Source organism: Furipterus horrens, unplaced genomic scaffold (assembly GCF_987537825.1).
Source record: "Furipterus horrens unplaced genomic scaffold, mFurHor1.1.pri manual_scaffold_6, whole genome shotgun sequence".
NCBI classification, from domain to species: domain Eukaryota; kingdom Metazoa; phylum Chordata; class Mammalia; order Chiroptera; family Furipteridae; genus Furipterus; species Furipterus horrens.
In genome coordinates this window covers 156,092,144-156,115,195 of record NW_028327176.1, presented here as the reverse complement: position 1 = coordinate 156,115,195, position 23,052 = coordinate 156,092,144, and the positions used below count along the sequence as shown (strand labels likewise).

The 23,052-nt window shown below is 37.4% G+C and overlaps 1 protein-coding gene across 1 annotated transcript in view; it reads left to right on the top strand.

Annotated features, from left to right (window-relative positions):
• ROS1 (ROS proto-oncogene 1, receptor tyrosine kinase) overlaps positions 1–23,052 on the top strand; it is a 104,658-nt gene that overhangs the window by 40,460 nt on the left and 41,146 nt on the right. Inside the window, exons 18-31 of the mRNA XM_090279782.1 lie at positions 506–606; positions 2,145–2,362; positions 3,259–3,419; positions 3,792–3,936; positions 6,145–6,407; positions 8,325–8,388; positions 8,703–8,905; positions 10,527–10,732; positions 11,831–12,117; positions 15,783–15,959; positions 17,318–17,520; positions 19,508–19,652; positions 20,442–20,674; positions 20,767–20,943. Of these exons, the coding sequence (XP_090135908.1) occupies positions 506–606; positions 2,145–2,362; positions 3,259–3,419; positions 3,792–3,936; positions 6,145–6,407; positions 8,325–8,388; positions 8,703–8,905; positions 10,527–10,732; positions 11,831–12,117; positions 15,783–15,959; positions 17,318–17,520; positions 19,508–19,652; positions 20,442–20,674; positions 20,767–20,943 (2,583 nt within the window). The remainder of the gene's footprint in view (positions 1–505; positions 607–2,144; positions 2,363–3,258; positions 3,420–3,791; positions 3,937–6,144; positions 6,408–8,324; positions 8,389–8,702; positions 8,906–10,526; positions 10,733–11,830; positions 12,118–15,782; positions 15,960–17,317; positions 17,521–19,507; positions 19,653–20,441; positions 20,675–20,766; positions 20,944–23,052) is intronic.

Here is a 23,052-nt window from a genome sequence, read left to right as displayed (position 1 = left end):
CCCCAGAGACCATACTTTAAAAGGACATGTTCTGGAAGTTGAGATTTTTAAAGAACTCCACATGTGATTCTAATGTGCTGCAATGTTTGAGAACAACTGATTCAGACAACAATGAATTCATTGGCTTATGTGGCTGAAGAGTCCAAAGTTGTGACATGACACAGAGGCTCAAAGTTCCTGATGAAGTAAGACCTGGAGTGTGGTTGAGAATTTGTATCTGTAACAAGTTTCCAGGTGATGCTGAAGCTGCTGGAGATAAGTATATAGAAATGAGTAGCATTCCTGCCTTTTGAAGATTTTTAGAAAACTGGTGTACTTATATCTAAATTACACAGTAATAGGCATATTCATATAATTTTTATATTCAGTGAAAGGTAAAAAATTAATGAGTTTATTGGTTCAAAGAGGATCTTAAAAAGAAATCTATAGCTAACGTGCGACTTGTTCATAAAGGTATACTTTAAATGGGTATTTGATTTGTTTTCTTACTTTATGTTATATTTAGGTAATTGCTCTAACTTTAGACCTCAGTGATGGGCTCCTATACTGGTTGGTTCAAGACAGTCAATGTATTCACCTATACACAGCTGTTCTTCGGGGCCAGAGGTAAGTAATGTCCCTTGAAGGCCATTGATTGAGAAGGAGAGAATGACTTGCCCCTTAGTTGTAAATAATAATACATGAGAATTCATTCTATCAATAAATATTACTTATTATCCACTCAGTTGCAGGCATTGTGCTTGTGGGGAAAGACAGGTTTGTAAGCAACAAATTACAGGAGAATATAGTGCATACTGTGATGGGGTATCAAGAGAATGCAGTGGAGACACTGTAAGGTGAGTGAAATTCCACAAGGCAAACCAGATGCTGTCTTTACAATTGAGTAGGTGTGAGTAAATAGTATTTCACTAGACCAAGGACTGTGGGACTAGCACTAGTGAACTTGCTTTTTTATAAGGTTCACAACTTCCAGCTATGGTCCTCTGACATAGTTTCCATTTTTTCAAGAATGTAATGTGGAATTCTCTCAACAAAAATTCCATTGCTTTTGATGCCATACTTTATAATTTTCTAAATAGGGAAATGCCAACACTTTAACAAGATTTAGAGAAATGATTTTAAAAAGAGGTCAAACCTCTACTCTAAAAGGTTGAGAAGAAGGTGAAAGGTCCAGTCAAGGAACAAGTATAAAGGACCCACGGACGTGGACAACAGGGTGGGGGTTGAGTGTGCGAGCAAGGAGTGGGAGGGACAGGGGAGATCAACAGGGGAAAAGTTTGGACAACTGTAATAGAATGACAATTAAAAAAAAAAAAGGTTGAGACTCATTAAGAGTTTTTACTGTCGCTGGTTCGATTCCCAGTCAGGGCACATAACTAGGTTGCACGTCAGGTCCCCATTTGAGGGCACGAGTGAGAGGCAACCACACAGTGATGTTTCTCTCTCTCTCTTTCTCCTTGCCTCTCTCTCTACAAATAAATTAATTAATAAACAAAAATAAATAAATAAAATTATAAGAGTTTTTACTGAGTGCTAGGTAACTAGGGTAATTTTAGAAACAATAAAACAAATTTTTAAACTAAAAACATCCTTGTAAAATTTTGTCAGTGGGAAAAAACTCTAAGGGCAATTTAAACAATAGTCTGTTTACTTGGATTCCCTGCTCTGGAAAGACGAATTTTGACTAAGCTATAGAAGTTGATAAGTATCATTGAAGCAAGAGTGTTGTGATCAGTACATAGAGAAGGACCAAACAGGTTAGAATACTGCAAGCAAGTAAATAACCAAGAATAGGAGGGAAACAAGACTCAATGAGAAACCAATCAATGGGTTGCACTTTTGATATAGGGTATGACCAAGAATCACACATATGTATTAAAGCCTGTGTAACATTCTTGCCATTGCAGTATCATATTAATAAGAAAAGCCCTAGAAAACTTGCTTTAGGAATACCTTTAAAAATGTATAAATCAATTTAATATTAAACTAAGAATAATGACAATTATTCAATTATTGTTGCAAGGTGTTTTCTCTTTGTTTTTATACACCCAAACAAACACACAAATGCAAATTTCCTCCAGTACTTGAATGTACCTGCCCTTCCTCCACTCCATATACCCACGCTAATTGCTGCCATGTTTCAGCAGTGTTGGGGATACCACCATCACAGAATTTGCAGCCTGGAGCACTTCCGAAATTTCCCAGAATGCTCTGATGTACTATAGTGGTCGGCTTTTCTGGATCAATGGCTTTAAAATTATAACAGCTCAAGAAATAAGTCAGCGATCTAGTGTCTCTGTTTTGGAGCCAGCCAAGTTTAATCAGTTTACAATTATTCAGACGTCCCTCAAACCTTTGCCAGGTATAATATTTTATTCCTGCTTACACTTGCTTCTCCATACTTTCTGTTAAATAAATGTTTAGGTTGGGTTTTTTTCCTTAAGAATTATCTTTTAAGAGGCAAAAGACTTTAGTAATTTCTGTTGGTTAACTCAAATTTACAGCTTGAAATAGTCATAAAAGATAATTTTCAGGACATGTTTGTTGGGGTCCCCGGACAGGCAGAGATCCCCTGGTGTTGCAGATGAAATGAAGACTTCCCAGGCAGCTTGTGCTAGGGGCAAGAAGGCTGGCAAATGTCTGAGAGACAAACACGTCTCGATTGCCTTCCTCCAAGGTCTTTTACTGAGTGCAGGAAGTTTAAGGGCATAGGGCATGCATGTAAAGCTCATCAATCAATGTTAAACACTGCTGATTACAGAAAACAGATCTTGTTTAGGGATAACAACTAAAGGAATGTTGAGATCTCCCTCAGGTCAGGGTGTGTTGGACACAAAGACTTCAGTTGGCCATAAAATAGGGAGAGTGAGTTCATTTTGAGTTAAAAGTTAAAACCTCTACTGCTGGTATAAAAAAGCAATCAAGCAAGGTAAAAGAACAGGGCAAGCTTCAAAGGACATAAAGCATTTTCTCATGGCCCGATTCCCACTGGGGCTCACTGGCTATAAGCGTCAAGGCATGTATGCGCCCAGGTTTTCTGGTTTTCCGGTCAGGTCTTACAGGCTTCATTTCCTTCGTCTGGCCTGCACGGGGCTCCAAGTCTCAATACTTTCCCAGAGGTACCCTGACACATATTAAAAGATAAGAAAATTTTGTTTTGTTACTGTTAGTAATTGCTATTAATTCTCCATGCTTTTTATTATGATTCATAATTCTAAATTGCCTCTCCCCCCTATTCTTTCTTTCACCTCCATCTAGGGAACTTTTCTTTCACCCCTAAGGTAATCCCAGATTCCATTCAAGAGTCTTCATTCAGGATTGAAGGAAATGCTTCAAGGCTTCAAATCCTGTGGAATGCTGTCCCAGCAGTGGATTGGGGTGTAGTTTTCTACAGTGTGGAATTTAGTTCTCCTCCTAAGGTACAGAGTTGGTTCTAGTAACTTTCATTTCTCAGACGATACCATCTGCGCTCTACCCTGCCTTCACTGATTTGTACTTTCTTCACCTAGCCAAGCCCATCTCTGTGGTTGTTCCATTTGGCATCTGTCATCAAGATTATTCCTGAGATCTTTTGTCTAGAGCCAGTCTCTGACCACTCTGTGGTTAGTGTTAACAACTGGCACATTAGACACTTTATCTGGTCTGTGTGGAACCATGTGGAACTTACTACCATCATAGCATTAAGGTTTGACTTTACATGTGAACCAAAGTGCAAAGACTTTAATTAAGTGGGAATAAAATATTTTATGATTTTCTCCCTAAGAAAATAATGTTTTGTGCTTATATTTTAGTTCCTGGCTAGTGAGCAACAGCTTTTGCCTGTATTTATGGTGGAAGGTCTGGAGCCTTATGCCTTATTTAATCTTTCTGTCACTCCTTATACCTACTGGGGAAAGGGCCCCAAAACATCTGTGTCACTTCGAGCACCTGAAACAGGTACAGGGGTTAAAATCTTTTTTTAAAAAAAAGCAAAATCTCACTTTGCATAATCTAGAATGGATAGTTACTAATTTTTTGGAGTAACTTTCAGTTTTGTAGATGTGTTTAGATTCAATACACTTTCAATGACTTTTTGGAATAACACTGTTAAAATAAATCTGCATAATTTATTCCACAAGTATATTTCAAAGATTCTTTAAAACTGTTTCACTTGATTGTAATGATATACAAGATGCAGAAGCATGTTTCAGGTAAATTTATGAAATATTTTGTAAGGATAATGGGCATTTAAGAGCAAAGACAATTTTGTGGAAGGCCAGTTATTGGGTGATGGTCTCATAGATGGTAACTCAGAATCTTCTGTAGGTGAATAACTAATGTCTAAATTTAATGTTTTTCTTTGGAATATATTTAAGAATGGATACTAGCCATACCTTTACATGTGTCTATCACTTTAAAGTGTGAAAACATATTTATGTGTATCACTCCTTTATTAAATACTTATTACACACATAACGTGTCAGAAACATCATTTATTTTATTATTTCATTTAATCTGCACACAGCTCTGAGGTAGGTAGACAGGTGTCATTATTTTGATTATGAGAAGGAGAAAACAGAAGCTCGGTCATTTCCCAGTGTAAAATAGCTAGTAAGTGACAGGGCTGAGGCTTAATCTGGACTTTTCACTCTAGTTTCATCAAATCTCCAATTAGTCATCTTTGCAAATGTTGGCAACTGATAGTATCATATTGATTGATTTATATAAATTTCCTAGCACAGGACTTGGCAGGCAGTAAGAGCTCAATAAACATGGACATCTATTTACCATTGAGTTTTTTTAACTGTTAATATTCTTTCAGGAATATTTTACCACAAGTCTCATAACAGGGACATCATGGGGCTTGAGCAGGTTCTGGAGCAGTTAGCATTTGGGTCCAAGTATGCTGTCTTTGAGGTTGTCTTGGGATGTCATCCTTGGTTGGATTCTTCCATGGAAATGGATTTGTCCGCATTCATCCAGGGATGTAGAAGGGGCTGGGGTCATCAGCACTCTGCTGGATATTGGAGACAATAACAAAGACTGATAAGATTTGGCCTTTACTATCAGAAAATTTATAATACAGTCAGAAAGTTATTCAAATTGACAAATATTTATTAAGCATTTATAGTGTACCAATCCTTTACTAGATTTGGGGGGGATTTAACACGGAAAGTGAAAAGGCGCTTTCTCTGATAGAGCTCATAAAACAGGAGAGAGAGAAACACATTCTGCTAGTGATAATAGAAATAAGACAGTGATAACTAAGTAGTGATGGCATGGAGTACATAGACAGGACTACAAGCTGCCTCTACATTCTTAAGAGAGGGCAATACACACACACTGGTATGGCCAGGGAAGGCAATTAAGGAGTGGAAACTCTAGCTGGGCCCTGGGGAATGAAGCAAAATGAGTGAGTATCCCATGTGAGTACAATGTAAGAAGGCCTGGAGATTGGATAACAGCGTGAGTGTTGAACATTAAGAAGCGATGTGATTGGAGAAGGGAGCAGGAGGAGACCTTGTGGAAGAGTCTGAACAAAGAAACAGCAAATTTTAGATGGAATGACTTGAAAATCAGGCAGAAAATTTTCTCTTCATTGAGAGAGAAAGAAATTAGTTAAAAGACTGAACAAGAGTTAATTGCTTGATTTGGCCCTAGAATAAATGGCAACCCTCAAATCATAGTCTTGAGAAATGTCCTGCCTCTCAGGAGGGTTCCAGGTGAGAGGGCCTAGGATCCCTGATACTCTGTATTTCATACCTCGAACTAGCTGAAGGCTAGATGGAATTACTACTGCCTTCCTTCCCAGTGACTGCCATTTTCAACTCCAGCTGAACCACTTCTTTGGGATGAGAGTAGATACTGTGTTTTATAAGAAGAATCAGCCACCTTCCATCTATACAGGGCATAGACAGGAAAAATGTGCCTCAGTGGTAGTAAGTGGGGTTTGGATTGGACATAAGGGAGATGTGCTGAAATATGAAGATAGGACCCTGAAGAAATCTATGGAATATTCTCTCCTGAAGATATTTAAGAACAAGATAGACATACTTCAACTGTCTGGAAGAAATATTTATTACTAAGTTGCTCCATACCCTCATTACAAGTGGTAACAGTCAACCTTCTAATCTTTTCTGCCCTTCCTGTACCTTTGCTTTTCAGTTCCATCAGCACCAGAGAATCCTAGAATATTTATTTTATCAAGTAGAAAATATCACAGCAACAATGAAGTTGTGGTGGAATTTAGGTGGAATAAGCCTCAGCATGAAAATGGTGTGTTAACAAGATTTGAAATTTTCTATCAAATATCCAAGCAAAGTGATACAAACAAAACATCTGAAGACTGGATTGCTGTCAATGTCACTCCCTCAGTGATGTCTTTTCAACTTGAGGGCATGAGACCTGGGCATGTTGTTGCCTTCCAGGTATGAGAGTGAAAACAGGGGTATGTAGGTCTTAATGGTGAAAACAGAAGTCTGATTAAATGACTAGGTTAAGAATTCTGCCACCCTGTCAATAATTTGAGGTTTACTGTAATCATGGAGGTCAAGTGGGCAGCAAAGGTACAAAGGAGAGAAGGTAAAGGGCATATTGGCAACTTTTTTGCTTTCAGATTCAGAAAAAAAAACATTATTTTTTGATGCAATAACCATAGGGCATTACTCTAGTAGGTTGTTTTATATTTGTTATCTCACTTGATCCTTATTCTTTTGGGTGGGGAAAGAAAAAACCATATCCCTGGGTGTATCAATGAATTACCAAAGTCGCATGGTTGGAAGTGGTGTCCTACAGTGCAATTTCCAGAGTCCTTTCCTCCATGTCACATCACTTCTGTGGATCATCCGGCTGCCTAGACTCAGAGCTACCAATGGAAATCAAAACTGAGGGTCTGGGTAGCTGACATCTCAGTTATCACCTGGCAGTTGATACAGAGGAAAGTCGGAGAGAATAGGAATCAGGAAAAAAGCTACTGACATACCCTTCTGACATTTTAGATTTCCTATGAAATAACCTTCTACTTATAATAGATGGCTTGATGATTTTCATGTCTTCCTTAAATACCAGGCTGGTGACAATGTTGTATAGATTTAGAAATATTTTGGGGATCATAATGTTTTGGAGATTGTTTTAGAGATTTGGGTTTCCTAAGGATCTTTTTTCCTTTTATAAAATTCTAATTTAATAATTATTTTCATAATATATTAGGTCTACCTATAAAATAAAAAAAATTGAACTTAAAAGTAAAAGATAATGTACATTCCTATTTGCTAAGAATTATGTATGTTCTGTTTAAATAAATATTCTGGTTAAGTATTTCTGTCTATATGTACATATAACTTCAAATATCAGTCACCACAGGCCTGTGCCAAGTGATATGCATGAATATGAATGAGTTTCACTTAAGATGCTTCTGTGCCAAAGTAAAGACTGCTTCATATATATGTGTCCCATAATATATAACTATCATACACAAGTAGTTATATATAGAATATAGTAAAATATATTTAATACTAGGAGTATGATAAAAACAATTCAATGGTTTGTTGATTGAGAGGGCACTGAGGATCTATCTTTTGAGGTCATCTTATGGATGTCAATTTTCTTTATAGACTATTGTATATACATGTGCAAGGTTTGGAAATGGGAAAGATTTATTACACAATGAGAGATATCTATTAAAGATTGTTTTATAATTCTTTGCTGTTAGGATGTGGTGCAGCACAGTGGAAGGGAAATACACTGACCTCAGAATACTTGGTTCTTCTGTTTGTTTCTACACATGTCATTGGGGATGAGTTATTTTCCATAATTATGATTCTTGTCCAGCTCACACTCTTAGTAGTTGTGAGGATCAAAATAGATAATGTATGTAAAAGTAGTTTGAAATGCACAATTCTTTTTTAAATATAAGGTTTAATTATTTATTTTTTATAAATCTTTTAAAAAATACATAAAAATATTTAAGTTTTCTAGTTGTTGAATTCAAGTTAAGTAAAATTTTACCATAACCTGTATAATTTTACTTCTGTTAAATGTTCTATGTAACTTAATTTTGGAACTAGCTGAAGAATTTTTTTTAGAAATCAAATATTTTTGTAATAGAGACTTGTGCCATTTCTTTGTGCTTTTCTAGACAAGAAAACCCATCAACAGAAGTATGGAACAATATTTTTTTTTGAGATTTATTTCTATATGCTTAGATGTAAATAGCTATTTGAAATATTTAATAATGTGTATTAAGGGTGTGAAATGAAACATCCAATAATTTATTAGTCTTAGAACTTAATTATTGTCACTGAGGACACTGCTGAATGCAATTTTTGATATCTTCTTCTTTTTAGATTCGAGTTTTCACATCCAAAGGACCTGGACCATTTTCTGACTTGGTAAAGTCCCAAACATCAGGTATTATCTAAAACCTGTGTAAATAACAATTAGTGTTTAAAGAAAGTTTTTAACCCTTGGTATTCTCAGGATATAAGCACAGTCTCTTCACAGAAGTTAAAGTCAAATAAAGTAATTGGCTTTCTTATCATCATCAAAGATGCTTTAAAAACTTAGGCTTAGAGCACCTATCCTGTCTGGATTGAGCCTGATGTCATATATGAACCCAGAGGAAACCCACGGATTTCAAAACGACCTGATACTGAGCTAGGGGAGAATTGGTAAGCAACAGTTATTTTTCTCACACATATTACCTATTTGATTTTTGTTTTCAGAAATCAACCCATTTCCATACCTCATAACTCTTTCTGGCAACAAAATAGTTTTGTTAGATATGGATCAAAATCAAGTTGTGTGGGTGTTTTCAGCAGAAAGAGACATCAGTGCCATGGGCTACACAGCCGACAATGCCATGGGGTACTACACTCAAGGAGACTCGCTCTTCCTTCTGAACATGCACAACCAGTCCAGCTCTGAGGTATGTCACTGTGTAATGCTCCTGAAAGGAAGGATGTTAACTGTCATGGTTGTTATTAAGAGCATTTTCAGTAGTTATGAAAGGAAGGAAGTAGAGCATTAGTGTATCACACTGCCTCGCAATTAAAATGACTGGCCTGTGGTTGAGCCATTAAGATTAGAATGGTTGTAAAAGACAGATGCTGTACAACTACTTAGTCACGAATGAATTCAGATTAAGTTTTGGGCACATGTCATTAAGGATTAATTTAGCAAACAGTTGTTGGGTTTGAGGCCCTGTGGAAGTTCCTGGACTAGAGGTGAAAAAGAAAAATTACAGTCTTTAAACATACCAGTCTGGTATTGGTCTGACACTAGGAAGACAGTACTGCATAATGATTAAGAGGGTGAGCTTCAAAATCTGACAACAGAGAATTTAATTCTGACTCTACCTCTTACCAGATATGTGACCATCAGCAAGTTATTTAACCACTGTGGTTATGTAGTACCTCATCATAGGGTTCCTCTGAAGATCAAATCAGATAATGTATGTAAGGCACTTAGCACAATGCCTGGTATGCAGAAGGCATCCACTGAATGTTAGCTAGCGGAGCAGGCAGACAGAACATAGTGTAAGTGCTGTGCCGAGGGCAGGATACGGTGGAATTCCAGAGAATGGATGCTCAGTTCAGGCTGGAGTGGTGATGCTGGTGGTAGGATGGAAGGGCGTCTTGGGTACATAGGAGGTGAACCGGTGAAGGTGGGGAAGAGCTGAGGAAGCAGCAAGTGCAGTCAGGAAAACAAGAGAATCGTATAGCATGCTCAAGGAGCTTTAAATAGAGGGAACTTGGAATGGAGATGAAACTGAGGGCACAATGAAAGGCAGGTGGTAAAGCTGGAGAGGCAGGCAGGAGCCTGAATATAATGGGCCTCCTTTACTGTACTAAGGAGTCAAGTGTCAATCCTGAAGCCAAGAGCAAGCCATTAAAGCAATTTGGTGGTTCATTAACACGATCAAGTTGTGCTGTAAAAAGATATCTCTGTTAACAGTGTGATAATGACTCAGAGAAGGTTAAGTCTGAGACAATGATGAGGCTCACAGAAATCCAGATAGGAAAGGCAGGAAATGAGGGGCACTGAGGTGAGAAGGGAGAGAACAAATTGGGGAGATATTTAAAATGGGGCCAATTCACAATGGGTAGTAATGGGAGGAAGAAGTCAAGGATGAACCATAGTTGATGGGCTTGCTTTTCAGGTGAATGTTGAGAATCCATAAAAGCATAAATGCAGGAGAGAAGGAGGTTTGGGGCATAGAGTGATGAATTCTGTTTTTTGAGATGATTCATACATGTTTAGTAGGCAGTTTATTTGAATCAGTAACTCAACAAGGGACATTGCCCGAAGATGTGGATTTGTAGCACTGCTTCATGGATTATAGTTGAAGTCACGGCAGTTGAAACGACCCAGGGGAAATATACGACGTGAGAAGAGGACCGATGTTGCAATGGCACACAATCTGGTTATTGAGGTTTTGGCTTACGAAAGAGCAGTAAATAATATGAGTGGTTACAACACAATCTTCAAATTTGAAATAAAAAAAAGTGACTACTATCTTCATGGCTGTGTTTTCTACCTGATTTAAGATTTTCCGAGATGCAATGGTTTTTGATATCACAATGATTGCAATTGACTGGATTTCAAGGCACCTTTCCTTTGTGCTGAAAGATTCACAAAACAGAATGCAGATATTTGATGTTGATCTTGAACACAAGCTGAAATATCCCAGGAAGCTGAAAATTTGCAACAGAAATTCAACAATAATCTCTTTTTTCGTGTATCCTCTTTTAAGGTATGTGAAGAGATGTATTTAATATACTACCTTTGGTTTAATATTAGAAGTCAGCGATGGGAAAATATGATACTTAGGGTTCTTGACTCACTACATTAACTTTTAATAATTAGTTCTACTTATAAATTATGAGCCCCCACCCACAAATATATAAACTGAATTCATACTGATAATTCAACTAACCTAAAGATAGCTTAATTACCAACAGGAAACCAAAGCATATTTTTATCAGTGAATTTAATAAAATCCTCAGTTGGCAAGGGCAAGAACGAGACTGAGACAATGGCAGCAGATGAGCAGGAGGTAGTTGAACAGCATGTCTTACACAGTAAAATCTATTCTGCACTCACCTATCTTTTAAAAATTTATTTATAATTTACTCTATTCTTTCTTTCTTTAATTTATTTTTTAGAGAGAGGGGAAAGGAGAAAGAGAGGGAGAGAAACATCAATGTGCAGTTGCCTCTCATGCGCCCCCAACTGGGGACCTGACGTGCAACCAAGTCATGTGCCCTGACTGGGAATCGAACCAGCGACACTTGACTTGCAGGCCGATGCTCAATCCACTGAGTCACAGCAGCCAGGCCTTGCACTCATCTATCTTTAATTGCTGTCCTCATCAGATGAATTTTAAGGTCTCTATTCAGCAACTGAGCAATTGTTTCTCAGGCTGGAAAGGTATATTTTGTGCCATAAGCATGTATATAGTCTATCTTAAAACTAGATTGTTAACTAGTATTAAGAAGCAGAAACAAAATTGAGAGGAGGGGAGTAGAGATGGGTGTTGATGAAAAGTTGCAAATATATTTTATATTTACAATCATTAGTGAGCCATTTAATATAGTGCCTAATGTCATTATAGTCCAAGGCTTTAGTTGTACACACATTTATTAAGAAATTATTGGAAAATGCTATATACTAGATTTTGTGTGAACTCTTCCATCTCAGAATAAGGTTATTGGGCATATGGACATGTTCTCTCCAAAGGCTGCATTTGTCCCTCCAATAATTAGAAATGATTGAGCTTCATAAAAAGCTAATACTATTTAAAATGATATGTTTTACTCATTAAGTTGGAGGATACTTTTCCCCCCAATAGTCGCCTGTATTGGACAGAAGTTTCCGATCTGGGCTCTCAGATGTTCTACTACAGTATTATCAACCAGACCTTGCACCGCATTATGCAACCCCCAGCCACAAACCATCCAAATGGAAGGAACCGATGTTCTTGCAATGTGACTGAGTTTGAGTTAAGTGGAGCAATGACTATTGACACCTCTCACCTAAAGAAACCACAGATATACTTTGTCAAAGGACAAGAAATCTGGGCCACGGATCTGGAAGGATGCCAGTGTCGGCGAGTTATCATAATGCCTGCTTCGCTTGGTAAGACACCACGTGTGTGTGTGTAGATCTTTATTAGTAATGACTGCTCCTTGTATCTCATTGTAAAGGGTTTACATCCCACATATACTCATAATAATATACATATGGTATTTACTCTAGACTATGCCAAACTCTCTTGTAGAATTGAAAGTGTTTCCAGGCAAATTGTATATAGGCAGCCACATAATTTTCTGGATCTGTGGGGATGTTTTTGTTGTTATTTTATAATTAACAGTGGAGCTACAATTTGTTGAGCTTAAATTACACATGCTACTAAATGCATTATCTCATTTAATTTTCACAACACCTTGATGATATAGGTACTAGTATTGGTGGTGGCAAGAATGACACCAGGTGTTAGACTGGTGGGATCAGACCAAACCTTGATTCAGCAACCTTGGTACTTGAGTTCTGGCTAAGAAAGAATTCAGAGCCAAGACTCAAACTATGAGAGAAAGTTTATTTAGAAAGTCACAGAAGTAGAAATGAGTGGTAGAAGAAATGGGCTAAGGAAACAAGTTACAGGGGCAAAAGAAGGGGCCCTTGGGGCTTCGGAGAGATTAGGGTAAAGGTAACATATCAGTGCACCTGGAGGGGGTGGAGGGGAAGAAAAGAAGGAGGGGAAAGGCTCCAGCTTGCTCCCTGGAGGGAGAGCTCCCAGGGTCTTCCATCATAAAAGCTTTTGAGGGTGGAGATTTTAGGGCAAGTCCCAGGGGAGGATCTCAATAGAATATTCATCAGCTTTCCAAGTGTGTCACTTCAAGGTCATGGTCTGCACTGATTGGTTGGTGCCAGGGCAGGGGGCCATTTGTTAGTGCAGCTGGTCCTGAGTTCAGCTGTGGCATCACTTGTCTGGTTTGGGGACTTTTCTGGGCCTGGAGCTGAAATGCAACTGAGGCCTAGATGTATCTGATGCAGGTCAGAATCTCATTGTCCTGGGTGTTTGATGTTTAGGGCTATTCTCTGTCTCCCTTGTTTGTTCCCCCTCTAAGGAGGTCTAACACGAATGACTAACAACAATCCAGGAGAGGAAAGGTCAGGGGAGGCGCTGAACTTCACGACCAGCAATATGAAGGGTCAGGGAGAGGAAGTTACCCTGAGGGCAAGCTCCTAGTTTTTTCCAGTTTTGCCAGTTGCTAAGCACCCGGGGCTTTCCACCCTGGTGTCCTTCTGTACCTGGGCCCTTGTCCTTGATCTGCTCATGTCTGTTTAACCACCTACGACACTAGTATCCTCACTTTGCAGATGAGAAAAACTAAGGCTGGGAAAAGTAAACTAACTTGTTCAAAGGGCTATAATTAGTTAGTAAACAAGCTAGGATTTGAAATTGGGCCATACTACAACTCATGTACGCCATTTTACTTCAGTTTTGATGATTCCATTGACTTATATTCAGCATGAGTTGGTAAAAATTTGTCAGGTCTATCTGTTGAAATTCACATGCTTGTGGAGGAAATATGTGAAAGCCTAAAACAATTTGAAAGTCTCCTAATTAGGAGTAATTGCAACAGGAAAAATATGCATTCTAAATTCCTCCATGTGTTTTTAGAGTCTATTTTTCACTGTCCAATATGGTACATGCTAGTCACATGTGGTAGTTTAAGTTTAAATTAATTAAAATAAATAAAATTAAAATTTTAATTGCAGTCACACTAGCCACCTTTTAAATACTCAAAAGGCCCAAATGGCTAATGGCTACTGTATTGGGCAGCATTGACATAAAATCTTCCCATCATCAAAAGTGCTACTGGGCATCGCTGATTTATACAGTGACATTTTGAAATTGCAAATGTGTGTGTATGTCTTTGTGGGTGTCTGAATATGAAAGTTATAACTGCACGAAGATTTTTGTTGACATGTCATACGGAGTGTTTTAGAAACAATTCTTATGTACTTTCAACAGGCTTAAGAAGAGACAATGTTTAGAAAATTACTTGTTTTTGTTGAATCTGTGATCAAGACTCTTTTCTTAACCAGACTTTCGTCAGGCTCCTCTGAGCTCTCTTCTCAACCAGGCCTGGACCTTAGCCTTCCATGTCCATCCTTGCTGAGTCCTGTTTGAGCAAGACTCCTGCTAAGATAGTCTAGAGAGAATCTCTCCTACCTTTGATATCTGATTAAGCTCTTCATACTCCACCTTTGATGTTTTTGGCTTGCCTTTAGCAAGAATCTTAGGCCAGGTTAGCAAGAATCCCTTACCTTTGATGTCTCCTCAATAATTTTTTAACCACTGGCCCTCTCATCGTGCATGCTGGTCATTAATCTTCAGTTGCCTCTGTTGTGTTTAGAGTTGAGCACATCTCTTTTCCATATTATATCTTTCAACAACATTGCAATCATTTTGACTAAAATCTTCCTTAACATTTTAACAAGTGCCAGAATAATTTTTAACATCTGATACTTTAAAGGTATCTAATGGGTATCATCATACAATAGAACTGATGAATCCATAACTTAAATTTATAATCCTAAAATTGGAATGACTGTAAAGATCATTTAACTCACATGATATTGGAAAAAGTCCTTCTATAAAAACAGTCTTGACTGAATATCTGTTTATTAAAAAAATTGCTATGAAAGTCTGTTTAATTTTGTGGACAATTCTGAATATTAGATATTTTTCTTCTTATATTTAGCCAAATTCTTCTCCTTGTTCCTCCCATGTATTAATCTGAGTTCTGACCTCTGAATTTACAAAGAGTAAATCAATCACCTTCTAGATGATAGGTGCTGAGCTATGTAAAGACAGCTGTCGTAGCCCACGCTAAGCATTTCCCTTGGAGGACAAATTCAAGGATCTGTAACTACTCCCCAGATACTGTGGTATCTAGATCTTTCTTTGCCCTAGTCACCCTCCTGTGGTTTCACTTCAGCTACTCAAGGTCCTCTTAAATGTCATCCCCAGAATGACTCAGTGTACTCTCACTGTGTTCTCATCCGTGCAGGAGGCCTCTGACTTCCTAGGTCACGTTTTACTGCAGCTAAAACGGCATTAGGTCTTTGGGCCACCTGCCATTTGAAAACCCATAGTCTTTTTTATGTTAACTGTTATTAAGCCAGATGTCTTCCATCTGTTACTTCTAGAGTTGGTTTTAAACTTGAATTTAGGACATTACCTTTGTTCCTGTTAAATTTCAATCCCTTTCCTGATTCTGTTGTGATATTTTTGAATCCCAAATCAGTGATTTATGCTAGTGACAATAAGAATTATATATTATCTTCAAATTTGATAAATATGTTTACTGTGCATTTGTTCTAAAACATTGATAAAAATACTAACAAAGCATGGAGTCCTCTGCCTATCATCAAATACCTCCTTTCAGATAGGCATTGTCTGACTCAGTCACATAGGTAAGTTTAGATCCTGGCTCTGTCCTTCATTAGCCTTGTGACCTGGACATTATTTAACCAGTCCAAGCCTCACTTTCTACTTTTACAAAATGAGGCTAATAACAATAGTCTTTATTTTATGGCTTGATGCGGAGCTAAGACGAGAACATATCTGTGAAATCCTTAGCCTAGTGACATATATAAGTGTTATTTCTCCATATGAAGAAGATTCAAAATTTAGTAGTTGTGATGTAGAGAAAGGATTTCATATTGCTTAGAGTAGAGAACATAAGATATGTTCTTTATGTTCTTTATTTTATGTTTTTCATACACAGGGGAAACACCTGCTAGCTTAACCGTGGATGGGGAGTTTTTGTATTGGCTCTCCGCAGCCAAGGACAGCACACAGATTTACCAAGTAAAGAAAGGCGGTGGGGCCATCCTCTCTCAGGTGGGGCCCCCGAGGAGTGAGCGCATCTTGGCTTACAGTTCAGTGCTGCAGCCTTTTCCAGGTAATAAAGTCACGTCTTAATCAGCTCGTTCTTCCAGTTCAGGGTCCAAAAAGTCTCAGAATGTCTCCTTCTCCAGGCTGTTTCTCCAACTCCTTTGTTGTGCTACAGTGTTGCTGTAGACTCTCAGGACTGGGTATGCCCTGTGATTGCTGTTGGCCTTGGATCACAGCAGCCTGCCGTGTGTACACAGGGCTCCAGGGGTGGTCGGAAACCTCAACCTGTCGTTCTCTCTGCCTGTTCCTCTTCCTCTTCTCAGTCCCGAAAGTTCCCTTCTTTCTGTCCTTTTTCTCTCTCTGACCATATTTTAGACTCACAATGGTATTACAAAGCACTGCATAAAATTTTAGGTCTTTTTCATTTATAACAGTATTAGGTACACCAACCATTTAACGTGCGTTCATTTGTGCTACCACTTTTTATTAAGTTCTTATCTTTTTAAAAAACGTGTCACTCATAAATTTTTTAGTGTTGTGCCCCTAATTCTATTTCCCCCATAAACCCTGTGGATTTTATTGTGCAATTTTGTATAAGGCAATGACTCTCAGGAATGTATGTGCCACACTACGGGCAGAACTGACTATGTATTTACTACTGGGAGTCATAATAAAAAAAAGTTTGAAATCTAAAAACCAACCAACCAACAATAAAAACAGCATTACATAGACTAATGGGTGAGATTCAAACTTGAAGTGTTTTTTGGATTTTTTTCTCAAGTTCTTTCTGCCATTAAAATGTCTGTTATTCCAAATTAAGTATAATTCCCGACTAGAGAGGAACATAATAGAATAAAACAAACTCAAATAATCTTTGCTTAAATGTTTTCAGTTATAAAGTATGTGAGTTATAAGATATCAAAGATGAAAGATTTTATAAATCAAATGCACATTTTGGGTAAAGAATCATTTTCCACTTTGAGAAATTTAAGAGATAAAGTCCATGTAATATCTGCTTAAGTTTGAAAAGACATGCACACACACTCACATCCCTAAAAAGAAAAGTCCTAAAGCTGACATGAGTATTCATAATTGCTATTCATTTAAATACTTCCCTCAAAATAAAACAAAGGTCAACTTTATATTGCTGTGTACATTATTAAGGGTACTTTAGCTCCATCTGCTGGAAATTTTAAGCTATTACCAGTTACCGTGCTCCCTTTTTCTGAGGCATATATCATCTTCAAGATGTCTGGAATAAAACTTGTCTTCCTGCCCTGAATAACATTTCCAACATGTCAATACATCATGTCTTATAAGTTAAGTAAAAATAAAAGACTATGTTACCCTTGGTGTTAAATAAATCTGTTGTTTCTCTTTTATACATATATGTGTATAATTTAATAGTTTTTTTTCTTATTTTAGATAAAGCATTTCTGTCTCTAGCTTCAGATATCTCAGAACCAACAATAGTTAACACCACTAACACCAGCCTCACAATCAGATTACCGCCTCCCAGGACGAACCTCACGTGGTACGGCATTACCAGCCCTACTCCAACATACCTGGTTTATTACAAAGAAGTTACTGGTGGGAAAAACAACTCTGAACCAGAGTATAGGATGCTGGTAAGATTGGAGCTGATGGTCTAAATCTTCTCATAAGATGCCCTTTTCTGATAGGAAATTCTCAGTATAGTATTTTCTATATCATTTTCTGAAATGTGCTATTATGCAACCCGTTATAGATGATTCATCAAGACATACTGTGCTCTAGTCTTCTTGTCTGGGAGTAAGGTAAGCTGACCAGTTGGTAAATCACCACAGTAACAATTTCCTGAATGTACTGAAAAAACTGGGCTTGTTACCCTTGCTTATCCAATTATCCCCAGAAAGTGATACAGACTCATTTTTATAGCTTATCCAGCACTTTGCAGATTGAGGGGTAAGAAATGAATTAGAAAAAAGGAAAGTTTCCTCTCTCCTCTATAGCATATATCTAATATAAAACTTGTTATACTTTTTGTTATTTCCTGTATGTTGTGAAATGTGCCATTATGCAGGGACTATGTTTTAATTTATTATTGTATTTCTAGCACCTAGCATGGTATTAGGTTGGTCAAAAAGTCCATTTAGTTTCTTCTGTAAAAGACACATTTTAAAATTTTCACCAATAACTTTAATGATTTGGATATTTTGAGTATGTCAGCTCTCGCCCTCATGGTAGAATGTTGATTGTTCTCAATTAATGTCTCGATCACTATCTACTTCAATTGGTCTACCTGACAGTGGGGCATCGCTCAGCGAGAAATCTCTAGCACAAAACTCCGCAAACCACTTCTGGCAGTTTTGATCAGTCACAACAGGTTCTCCATACACTGCACAAATCTTTTCTGCATTTCAGTTGTGTTTTCACCTTTCTTGAAATAACAAAGCATATTATGCTGAAAATGTTGCTATTTTCTTCCATCTTCAATATTAAAATGGCTACACAAAAATTTACCAATTTTGATAAGTTTTTTAAAAATGCACGCTGTTATGACAGCTGTCATAATACAATCTAACAAAATTGTTTCGGATAAAGTTAAAGACAACTAAGCTCTATTAGAACGATCTTATGGAAAAAACCAAATGAACTTTTTGACCAACCCAATCCTTGGTACTGTATAGGCATTCACTAGATATTTCTTGAATGAATAAATGAATTGGCGTAATTCCTTCCACCATGGGCATTTATGTTTTAGTTGTCCTTGTGATTGAATCAGATACATTCAATATTTTGCTTTGTGCTAATCATTTAACCAAGTCCAAAGGTGAAAATGACCATCATCTATTTGAGATGAAGCACTGTATACTTTGCCAGAAAGTACAGCTGATTCCTTTATTTTGTCTATTTTAATCTCTCTTCACACGTTTCTAAAGAGAGTTATTTCAGAGGCAGATTGTATCGTTTGGCTGAGCAAGACTGGGCTTGTGGTATTGGACATTTCTATTAGAGCCCATTTATCTTATTGTCTTCACATCAATTAGCATGCATCAGAGGCAGTGGTTCTCAACCTTGTGCACATTAGAGCTTTTAAAATCTCGGGGTTCAGGTTCCACCTCAGACCAATTCAGTCAGAATCTCTGGGGGTGGAACCCAGCAAGCAGTATTTTCTTAAAATTTCCCAAAAGATTCCAAAGTATAACTAAAGCTGTGAAACATTGGTCAAAGGAAAGTCTTTTTACTTCAAAACTTTATTTCTGAGAATGACTAGCTAATGTAGTTTAATCTTTTATTGTAGTCACACATGTGTCTCATCCTTCCAATGCCACCTTGTCAAATTTCTAGTGCAATATTAATGAAATAGTGTCCTCCTCTGGGAATATAGCATCTTACGTGAAATAAGTGTGTCACAAAAACTGACTGAAGGCCGTCAGCCAGTTAGCATTTATTCTCATAGATATTAAACAATTCAGGCCTGGGTAGGTTAGAACAGTGAACACTGTCATTCATCATCCAAAATTTAAAACATAAACTTTTTTTAGTCCTTAAATCTTCCTCTCTTTGATTAAATAATTTCTCATTTGTACAAAAAATAAGAATCATGTATTGATTTTTAAAAACTTATTATAGGAATTTCAAGAGAGTATAGCCCTTATTGGAGGTTTACAACCATTTTCAACATATATGATACAGATAGCTGTAAAGAATTACTATTCGGATCCTTCAGAACAATTATCTCTGGGAAAAGAGATTTGGGGAACAACTAAAAGTGGAGGTGAGTTATGGGCTTGGTGTGGGTTGCTAGAGTGGAGTTTTGTGATATATGTGATGTATATGTCTACATTTGTTTGTTGTTGTTGTTTTTTACCTGAATATTAAGTAACCTTTATTATGTGAGATTTTTAAAGCTTAATGAAAAATGTATTGGTTAAAAAGTACTTTGATGACTTGATTTTTGCTCTAACACCAGAAGCTGATAAATAATATTCCATCAAAATGACAAGCAACTAGAAGCATAACACCAGAGTCAGTACTGTTTGACAAAGAAACATATTCTTTGGTCTCACCACACAGTGTCACCCTCTTCCCATAAATTCATAGGTCTCTGTGCACATGGTGAGACAGGAAAACCAAGCCTTTTCTTCAGATGAATTTTACTGAATCCACTGAGATTTAAAATAATATAACATCATTGCTTTAAAGTAAATGGATCTAGAATCTAAAAAGGTGTTCTTCAAGGTGGTGATTATTATGAGGTGATGGCATTTCTTTCAGCTGTCTCTGATGACATTCACAAAACTCACCCAAATTTGGCTATTCAGCATCATTGGCCAAATCCTAGAGCCAGAGTCAGAGAACGATTTAGTCATTAGGCAAAAATAAATGAGAGCCTTTCAGCCAGCCTGGTAACTTACCATTATATAACAGGCTGGCTTTCCTACAGAACATCTGTCATTCGTTCTGCTCACATGATGTGACTGTTCCTCAACCAAGACCCCATTGCTTCTTTCCATCGTCCAGTGCTATTGCAACATCCCTTGTCATGTGTTGCTATTTATTTCAGTACCAGAAGCTGTTTGGCATATTAACACCACTGTGCAGTCAGACACCAGCCTTGTTATATCCTGGAGAGAATCTCACCAGCCAAATGGACCTAAGGAGTCAGTCCGCTATCAGCTGGCAATCTCACATCTGGCCCTAATTCCACAGACTCCTCTAAGACAAAGTGAATATCCAAATGGAAGGCTTGCTCTCTGTGTCACTGGGCTGTCTGGTGGAAAACTATATGTGTTAAAGGTACAGTGAGGTTACTGGGTACTTCTATTGCCCTTCTTAAGCACAAGGTTTAGAAAAGCTAAAGCAATTTTTTTTTTTTTAAAAACAAAAAGGTTCTGGCCTGCCATGCTGAGGAAATGTGGTGTGCTGAGAGTCACCCTGTCACTGTTGAAATGTTTGACACACCGGAGAAACCTCATGCCTTGGTTCCAGAGAACACTAGTTTGCAATTAAATTGGAAGGCTCCATCGAATGTTAACCTCACCACATTTTGGTTTGAACTCCAGAAGGTAGATCACAGCATACACTTTTAACGGCAATTTATCTTTTATGCTATGGAATAAGTTAGAAGTCCTTTTGTATATCTCTAGAGCATTCTCTTGTATATATCAACAATATATTTGACCACATTCATTGATTCAGGTTTGCCATATAGAAGTGGTGTGCTATCTGGACTAATTTCTGATAGAAAGAATTCCCAGAGAGATTAAATTACTCTTAAAAGGCTCCATGCAAAAGGGTAAAACTTGTGGTTTATGTATTTCATAATACTATATTCAGACGTTATCAACATGGTTCTCTAGTTTAAAGTCCATAGCAAGTTGGTGTTTTCTATAAAGTGAAAGAAATGTATAAGCAAAAACACCAAAACCTTATTTAGAAAAGTTCTCTCAACTGTTTAAGGACTGTATAGCAACAGGAGAGAAATAAAATGTAAAACCATTTTGATCTTGGCATGTAAATTATGTATTCCTCATCTAAAAATCCTCCTTCTTTAAACAACATAAAAATATTCACTGAATTTTAAAGTATCATTAATCTAATTATTCACTGCTAGAGAAAGTCTGCATTGATTTTTATATTGCCACACTTAGAATATATTATTATATTTTTACCATTGCTACATGCCATTTTCATCATTATGTATGTGTGTGTCCACGTTTATAAAGATTGTCTAGGAATGTCTTGTTCAGTGGTAACTTAAAAACTAATAAGTATAGTCATGGTCTCGTTTTAAAAATGAAGTTGCTCCCAGGATATTTTTAGGTTTTATTATGTAAGATTTTTTATGGTCTTGTACTTTTAGATAAAAACTATGAAAAATGTGAAACAACAGTGAACGCTGAGTTGATAAAACCAAAGGCTATAGTTTAATGGGACTTTTTCCATTGAGCGTGTTTATGGTGAAGTATTGTTTAAAAAAAAAAGGTCATCTTATAAAATGCAGTTAAATTGGAGGATTGCCCTCTTTTTTTTTTTTTTTTTTTGACATTTTGTTACCTTAGTAAAGTTCAGTTTAAAGTTGAGGGGAGGGATGTAAAGTTCATTTCCCAGATCAAAGAAATGAAATGGAGAAGGACCTTAGAGATGATGATCTCGAGCCTCTCATTTTACTGATGGGAAGTCAGAGACCCAGACAGGTGCCGACGTGAGTCAGATGTCACCAGCCAGGCAGAGGACCCCAGGGGCTGACTCATTCCTACAGCACTCCTTGGGTGCTATCCATGGAAGGAATATGAGTCATTAAGTCACCCAACTCTTCAAAGTTTGGAGAGAAGGACAGCAGATAGGGCCTGCCTGTTGCAGTCCTCATGATTTCCATGCAATGCTTTTTGTTTCAAAACTTCCTGTATTCTCACACTTGCTCAACACTGGTTTCAGAAATACCTCTTAGGAAATCATGAAGCTGAAATTGTTTGATACAGTAATTTCTACATGTGTGTCCCTCTATAGATATTAACTGATGAGCATAGTAGAAGGCTATGTTCTGAGATGGTTAATGAGTGATATACAGTCATAAACTTCTATCTCTAGTGAACCTACTTTATCATAATAGGACACCTGAGAATGAATTTATAAATCTATATTAAAACTCTGAGGCAGGCAACAAGGATGAATATGTATTTTTTAAATTCTTGTTTATTCTGTTACAGTTGTCCCAATTTTTCTCCCTTTGCCCTCCTCCGTCCAGCCCACCCCCCACTCCCACAGTCCATCCCCACACCATTGTCTGTGTCCATGGGTCATTTATACATGTTCTTTGACTAATTCTTTGCCCTTCTTTCTACCATCCTCTGCCCGCACCACTTTCCTCTAGAACAGTGGTTCTCAACCTGTGGGTTGCAACCCCTTTGGGGGTCGAACGACCCTTTCACAGGGGTCTCTTAAGACCATTGGAAAACACATATATAATTACGTATTGTTTTTGTGATTAATCACTATGCTTTAATTATGTTCAATTTGTAACAATGAAAATACATCCTGCATATCAGATATTTACATTACGATTCATAACAGTAGCAAAATTACACTTATGAAGGAGCAACAAAAATAATTTTATGGTTGGGGTCACCACAACATGAGGAATTGTATTAAAGGGTCACGGCATTAGGAAGGTT